Source organism: Typha angustifolia, chromosome 12 (assembly GCF_048772165.1).
Source record: "Typha angustifolia cultivar Huaian chromosome 12, ASM4877216v1, whole genome shotgun sequence".
Taxonomy (NCBI): domain Eukaryota; kingdom Viridiplantae; phylum Streptophyta; class Magnoliopsida; order Poales; family Typhaceae; genus Typha; species Typha angustifolia.
This window is the reverse complement of record NC_133250.1, coordinates 8,175,978-8,184,198: the sequence shown is the minus strand read 5'-3', so window position 1 is coordinate 8,184,198 and position 8,221 is coordinate 8,175,978. Positions and strand designations below refer to the sequence as shown.

General features: G+C 37.3%; 1 protein-coding gene across 1 annotated transcript; it reads left to right on the top strand.

The window, feature by feature from the left end:
- The first annotated feature begins 2,177 nt into the window (after positions 1-2,177).
- On the top strand, positions 2,178-3,429 carry LOC140772624 (ethylene-responsive transcription factor 3-like). Its single transcript, XM_073114783.1, has one exon. The coding sequence runs from the start codon at positions 2,542-2,544 to the stop codon at positions 3,145-3,147; it is 606 nt and encodes a 201-aa protein (XP_072970884.1). The 5' UTR covers positions 2,178-2,541; the 3' UTR covers positions 3,148-3,429.
- The last annotated feature ends 4,792 nt before the right edge of the window (positions 3,430-8,221 follow it).

Here is an 8,221-nt window from a genome sequence, read left to right as displayed (position 1 = left end):
ACTAAGATTTAATAATAATTTTATTAAAAAAAATTAATGCCGGTACAAAAGGAAATGTGTGACACTCAAGGATATCATGCAATGCTTGCTGGTGCATTAACGATGATTTTAATTACAAATACACAATCGATATGTTGGCTCGTAATTCAAACCGTGCTTGGGCCAATGGGCCAACGCCAACTCTTAGTCTTTGAGATCAAATGAAATATATTTTAGTTTTTCTAAAGTAACCGAATAATTTTTAATTTTGTTATTAAATTATAGTTAACTCAAATATATTAGATAAAAATTTATCAAAAGACAAAATAGTCTTTATTTACATGAGTATTATTTCAGTTTTAATTATGTAATTAATTAGATTTAACTGATAAAAGGATAACGGATAGGAGAATTTTCAAGATATAACGAATATAATCTCCCACGCAAATCCGTTGGGCGACGTCCACGTGGAGGTCATAACCAGGGCGAGCCTTTTTCCGGAGACGTATGGATGGATTCGGTGGAGAGGTGGAAAGCAGGGAGGAGAGAAAGAGAGGAAGAGGAGACGGGTGAGGTGGGGTTTGGTGGGTGGCTAATGGCGACGCCGTCCCGTTCGTTCACATACGTCCGCGCGGGAGACGTGGACGCAACTCCGTCCACTGTTCTCGAATCCTTGGTCCACATCTTTAATTAATCACCTATCTAATAAATATGTTTGAATGCAAATTTTCATATAACATCCTACGTTTTAACATAATTATAATTTATACTATAAATTTTTATTATTTATAAATTAAGAGAATATGTACCGAAAACATTCGACGTTAGAATATTTTATTAAATAGAGATGATTTATTTTTAAAATAACTAAAATATGCTGAGTATGACTTGATTTAAAGTATTTTTATATTTCTTAGTATTATTAATTTAATTTAAAATTTTAGTTAAGTTTAAATTATATGATTCAATATATACCCTAAAAATATATAGGGATTAAATTATAATTTTGTTAAAATATATGATGTTATATATAAAATTTTCTACGTTTAATTTACAAATAATTAATTATATATCATGAGCTATAGCTATGTGTGATGTGTCCTTTGTACTACTATAATTATTTATAACAACCAACGGCGGTGTAGTAGTAGTAGGAGGGCGACTCGTGGTTTTATATATCCATGATTAGTTTTTCCAGAAGGGTAGAATTAAAAGTTAAACTTATATATATAAAAAAAGATTAATCTCTCTAATTTGGATCAACTTAATAGAAAGTTGACAAATTAAAATTATGCACGTTTGCTTAAAGTTATATAAGGGATAGTTAATTTATAAATAATATTATATATATATATCTGGTTTGGATCTATTCGAGCCTAATTTATAAATTCTTATTCAACCGTTAATAGAGATATAAAAGGCCTGAATTACGTGCATAATTATTATTTAATAATTATAGTTTGGTCTGGATCTTAAGTTTAAAATACTAAGTTAAAATCAAGCTAAATCAAGATAGGTTATATATATAATGGCAAATTATGTATCCACTCCACGTTAGGCCGCTTCGATAAGGACGAGGACCCACCAATTAGGCAAGCAAAATACCCTCTCTCCCTATCTCTATATCTCTCTAGACCTCTCTATACATTACGTGTATATTCGTGGGGACAAGTGGTTGTGATATATTGGAAGAAATCGGTAAACTGAGGGCACTTTCGTCATTTTGAAAACCTAGCGCGGGACAGTCTCCCGCGCTAAAAACCGACAAGGTTTACCAAAATAATGAAGTAGTTTAGCTTGCGTTTAATCCAAGATTAATTAACTCAACCTAAGACGAGGGAGACTTAGTTTTCTTAAGTAACTACAATTATATAATAACCAAAGGTAATTTTATTTTGTGATTGCACCTGCTCAAATAAATACGACCGATGAGTGTGCATCTAAACGACACCTATCGATCCGCACCGAATTCGCCCACCTTGGAAGTTTCCACGCGGTGTTTTTTTTTTAAATTAAATAAAAAAAAGATTTTCTTGAAAAGAAAATCTACCAGCTTCGAGGTAGATGCCAGAGAAGGGCATTTCAGTAATTTCGAACCCTGGCGAAATCCGAAAGAACGAACGATTCAATAAAACGAAAGAAAAAGGAAAAGAGAAAAAAAAATAAACAAAAGAGGAGAGAAAAAAGGTTTTATGATGGGGGGGAGGGGGGAGGTGGGGAGGTGGGAAGGCTGGTAGAAGAAAGCAATCAAGTCGGTCGGTTTTGTGGGGGCGTTCTCTCAACCCATTCAACCACAACAACAACAACAACAACACCACCACCACCACCACCACAATCCACAATCCACAAAGACCAACGGCGTAGAGCGAGACGAGAGGAATCAACCCAAAAAACAAACCAAAAGCACCATAAAAATATGGAGATTTCCCCCTCCTCCTCCTCCTCCTTCTTCTTCTATTCCTTGTTGATGTAATAATAGATAACGAAGAAGAGAGAAAGCGAGAGAGAGGGAGAGGGAGAGAGAGGTTGGGGATTAGGGTTCCTTTTCGGATCACGGAGCAGATGAGGAGAGGAAGGGCTGTGAACCCGACGGCGGCGCCGGAGCCGGGTATTGGATCCGAGAGAACGGAGCGGTTCCGCGGCGTGCGGAAGCGGCCGTGGGGGCGCTTCGCTGCCGAGATCCGTGACCCGTGGAAGAAGTCGCGAGTCTGGCTCGGGACCTACGACTCCGCCGAGGACGCCGCACGTGCCTACGATGCCGCCGCGCGCGCCCTCCGCGGCCCCAAGGCGAAGACCAACTTCCCATCTTCCCCTCCACCTCCCCCCTCGTCCTCGTCCCCTTTTCCCTTCCATCACCATCACCACCACCACCCTCCTCCTCCGCAGCCGCAGATGCCGGCGACGAGCAGCCTCAGCTCCACCGTCGAGTCCGCCAGCGGGCCGCGCCTGACGGCGCCGGTTCTGCCGGCGCCGTTTCTACGACGCCTCGCGCCGCCGATCCCCGCCGGAGGGGACGAATGCCGCAGCGACTGTGGATCGTCGACTACCGTCGTCGAAGACAACGAAGGTGACGTCGCCTCCGCTTTCCGGCAGCCGATGCCTTTCGATCTCAACCTCCCCCCTACTCCCGACGACGAGAACTTTCCCGATACTGCTCTCTGCCTCTAAATACTTCGGAGACGAGATGAGTGGAAGAAAGAGAAGATAAAAAAAAAATTGGTTCTTTTCTTCCCCTTCTTGTTTTTCCTTTTTTTTTCCTTTTTCTTTTTATTGAAATCCCGGGCTTTGTTGTACTAGGATTTGGGGTGAATGGAAGGATGATGATGTGAGGATAGATTGTAATCAGTTATCTAATCTCTGGTGCTGTTTCACTCTTTTTCCCCCCCTTTTTATTGTACAAATAACATATCTATCTTATTTATCAAATGGGGAAGAAAGCTAAAGCTATAAGATCTACTAGTTTTCCTAAAGTTTTTGGATCTCAGTAATTCATTTGTAGGTGAGATATCTCTATTCTCATTAGTTAACATCCATTGTCATGTTTACAAATTTTTGGAAGTGGTTTACTAGATCTAGTTTTCCATATGCTTCTTATCCAAGCTAGTTGTGATCTTTGGTAGTACCGTATTCTTTTTTAGTGGTAGAGCAAAATAATACAAGGTTGATGATTTAATTGAAATGTGGATCAGGGCCATGAAAACAAAAGATGAGCTAGTATTCTTTCACCTAGATTTCCATTTTTATCAGGTGCATGTTTCGCAGCTTTATTGCTTTTGGATCTATCCTTACCAGCGTTAATATTTTTTTTTTCATGTTGTATGTAATAGGGAATCCTATTGTAACTACTTGCAGGAACAGTGATTAATTAAGATCTGGAGTTGTGCTTATTAACTTTGTCATAGATGCTTTTGATTTTAATTGAGCAATCTTTGTTAATGCACTTCTCTTAGCCTGGATTATATTTCCAAAGTGTAGATTTTCTTCCTGAGGTACTTTCAATTTGTTCATCTTTTTAACTTGCCTATTGGATTTAAATAGATCTATGGATTTTTTGGTTTTAGGCTTAATATCTTCAGTCTTAGTCTTTGTTGTAAAAACGTTTAATCAGGTCAGCTTCTTTTTGCTCTTCTTTTGATCTTTTTAACTTTAAGCTCAGAGTTTTCTTTCTTTTCCCTCATTGGTAGGGAATTAGCTTTTGTAGTTTACAAAGATGTACTTTGTTGACCCCTTAAAGAGAGGGCTTTGTTTGCAATATGCCTGCTAGTGCCTTCTGGACTGGAGACTACAAAATACAGATGTGGATGTTATCAAACTAAACATCTATTGCAGCGAGTTTGAACTATGGACACTTTAATTTTTCCAGCTTTACAATTGCAAGAATGGAGATTATTGTTAGCCTTATCTGTGGGAAGATTCTCTATGCCTTATTTCAAAAGATTCTTGTCACTTACATCCCACTTGCCCTATTGGTTTTATCGATTTTATAGGTTGAGTATTCTGTGGTGTGTATAGTATGATATGAATCTATATATCCTCTTAACTACTCATCGCTAATTGGGGCACCAAAAAATTTACAGATTGTGACAAATAGATGGCTATTTTACATCATTATACTCCTTTAACTTCATTATGATATGGTCTTTTATGCTATCTTTTGATTGGATCTTTAGATCACTGATGGATACTTTGTTTTCTTTATTTTGAAATGCAATTGTTGATGCACTTGCATTTATGCAAGGTTGTTAACTTCTAAGGGACTGTCTCCTTTTGAAATACAATTGCCGATGCACTTACATCTATGCAAGATTGTTAACTTCTATATCCAAAGCTTCTTGTTTTGTTCTAGTAGTTGCATCTTTACCATCTTCTATCATATATTATGCTTTCCATTTGATTAACAATATTCAAGACAGCTTCTTGTGATGCTGTAAATTATCATTATTAAAATTTAAAATGAGGTTATGCACTTTACCTTTCTTAGATGTTATTATAAGGGCCCAATATTGCAATGAAGATAGTACCTATATTGTATCTGTATACTGCAGCATGATAGATTTTTCATTCACCTTGTTCAAATGTTCAAACAACTATTCATGAGGGAAATTATTCTTTTTGCTTAAAGTTGATTGTTTCAGTTTGATTTCACCTTGTTCCATTTGGCCCTTTGATAAATATCAAATTCAGATAGCTAATGGGTCAACAAATAAGTGAAACACGCCCCTTTGTTACAACAAGTTTTCTGGGTCTGGAAGAGTGTTCATGGGGTTGCCTTTTGCAACTTCTTACACTAGAGCTCCTGTGGTTCCAATTTTTATATGGCCCTTGACCTTGATATAATTAGTTCTTATTGTTACATTTCTATAGAAAAGTTACTCTTGTTTACTATGTACATACATTTTTCTGGCCTGTAATTTATTGAAATTACTTGCAATGATGGTCTAGTATTTCTTTTAGCCAAGTTATGCAGTTACTTCATTCAATATTTTGTCCTGTGACCTCTCTATCTAACTTGATGTTTCTAAGGCTTATTGGACAGCCCTGCTGTAATGGGGTAATAATATTCCTGGCAGTTTGGGGTGGTAGAAAAGGTTCTCTTGTAGTAGTAAGATGGATGGTGGTCTATTTGGCTACTGCCAAGTAGTGATGCATGACCTAATTGTTTTTCCTTTCTTTGTTTCTTTCCGATGCAGTCTAAAATATTTTATTGGAGAATAATCCAAAAAAAATGCCTGGCTTTCTGACCTTCCATTTGGGACATTTGCACTAAAAAATTCTCAAAATTATTTAGATAATAGTTAAATTTTTTGGGGGCCAAGATTGAGCTCTTCAAAGTTGAGTGCGAATATTTTCTATATCAAGTGCACAACTTTTTATAATGAGTAAGTGCAATGTATATAAAAATTAAAAAGATATCCATAAAAGTTTAACGTTATTATTTTGAAATTTTGAGGGGTATTGTTTGGTGCAAATACTCTCTCTCTCTCTCTCTCTCTCTCTCTCTCTCTCTATCTCTAACCTTCTCTTTTCCCTTTATGCTTTTGAGTTATTTCCACTGGTGTTGTCACTCTGGCTGTGAAGTTCTATGTGGTGAGGCTAAAAGCGTAATGCACACAAAAACGAGCAGGCACTAATAGGCTATAATAATAATAATAATAATTTTAATCACGTACTCAATTGGATAAAGTGTTTCATGCTGACCATTTGAACAAGCTTTGTTAGCTTTGGTGAATCATACATTAAGATAAATAAAATATGACATTAAGATCAGTATAACACTCAATCCAATAGGAATACAGGCACAAATGGGCTTAAATTTTAGCAGCTCTACCACAGGCGACCCACAAAGAGCAGTGCCGAGGAAAGGGACAAGCTGATAAAGCTCCAAATGCCGAACTGATAAATATGTCATATATGATATCCTAAGTATCAGTAACATTGACAAAAGCATTATAAAAGACAAACATCTTTTAATCGATAAGTGTTTGTAGCACATTAACCGTTTTGATAATATGCTTTGATGGGAAACACCGCATAAATTGATGAGCTAGTGCTCAGGAGCGGTAGGGAGCATTGCTCGCATTTTCCCTTTCTTTAGCTAGGAGAGGAGAGGTTCTTCACCTCTTGTAGGTTTCTCCTTTTTCCGGTCTCTAACTATCTTATTTTTCTTTTGTCTCGTTTGAGCTCTGTTCGTGCCTCTTTATCAGTCTAACGTGGTGTGTAGTGGGGTGGATGGGACTCCCCCCATTCCGACTTATGCTCATGCCTTTTTCCTCTTTGTTGTTTTCGGCCACACAGGTAGAGTTTTGGAGAGAGTTAGATTTAGGAGGGATAACATGATGTTTTGTTCATCCTTGTCTGGTGAAGATTTTATGCCCACTAAGGCTTCCTATTACTTTCCTTTCCTATCTTGTCTCCGAACTTGTTATTTATTTTAGGGTTTAGGATTTAAAGTTTAGAGTTTAGCATTGTCTCCGAGCTGGCTTAGTTTACTTCTGGTGATTGTTGACGGTGATTTCTAATGTAAATCACTGCAAATTCTTCTTGGTGTTTACAGGGGCCTAAGTCTATAGTAGTTGTGACGGAGTGATTGGAAGCTAACCCTTTTGTGCTAGTATTACTATTTGGGCTATATATTTTGTTATTCTATTATGTGCCATTTGTGCTTGTTGTATTGTAGTTATCTACCAAGTTATGGGGCTTATTTCAATGGCTATTGTCTTATCTCCCTTTTTTTATTGTGTATCACACTAATAGTTATGGTAGAACTGTATTGGAGTTATTAAGCTTATGGATTTTTTTTCTTTAAAAAAAACTTTGAGAATGAATTTAATAAAATTTCACAAAGTCAATTAAATTACAAGTATTATTCTCCATTTCAACTTAGGATAAAATCAACGATCATTAAATGACAATTGTAGATGGGGACAATTGTACTCTTGAAGCTACATTGCTTTTTTTTTTGTTGTTGTTAAAGTTAAGAATGCATTAATAAAAAGGAAAAACAAGGCGCCCAAAATTACACAATAGTACCTTGCACATGTAAAGTGTCGGAAGCATCGCTACACAAAATAGAGGTTAGCTCAGACATCTCTAAGCCTTCCTAACAAAAAGAAGAAGAAGTCTTCCTAGCCAAGCAGTTAGCAGCTCAGTTTGATTCCCAAAAATTATGAGATATCTCAATTTTGTTGAAGTTGCCGAGAAGATGATGAATATCCACGAAGATATTCCTTAAGAGTTTTTTTGCCCTTATTAAATTTAAGGGCATAAACAAGCTGGATTGAGTCAAATTCCACCGTTAGGTTTTGGATTGAAAGTCCTTTAGCCTGCTCGAGAGTTTTATGGAGCACCCAGGCTTTCGCAAATAATGTCGTACCACATTGGACTGGGCATCACCTGCTAGCAAAATATCAGAGTCAGCATCCCTAAAAAGCCAGCCTCCTCCTGATTAGTAGCCCGATCAAATGACCCGTCACAGTTTAATTTAATCCAATTGTGTTGGGGCGGAGACCACCCAATAAGGAGAAGAGAAATATGGTTTTCTTGAATACTTTCCATGGAAGGTTTAAAGTAGTCCATAGTCATGGTGACTATATTCTACCAGCAAGCATACGATGTAATCGGAGGAGGATCAAAATTAACACAATTACAGTTTTTCCATAATTGCCAAAATGAATTAGCAATGACAGAAAGAATAAAATTCCTTTGCTGCTTAGGGAGATTCTTACCCTCCCTAAGCCACTCG

Coding starts and splice junctions, on each gene's coding strand:
- LOC140772624 (XM_073114783.1), top strand. CDS start 2,542: ATGAGGAGAGGAAGGGCTGTGAACCCGACGGCGGCGCCGGAGCCGGGT.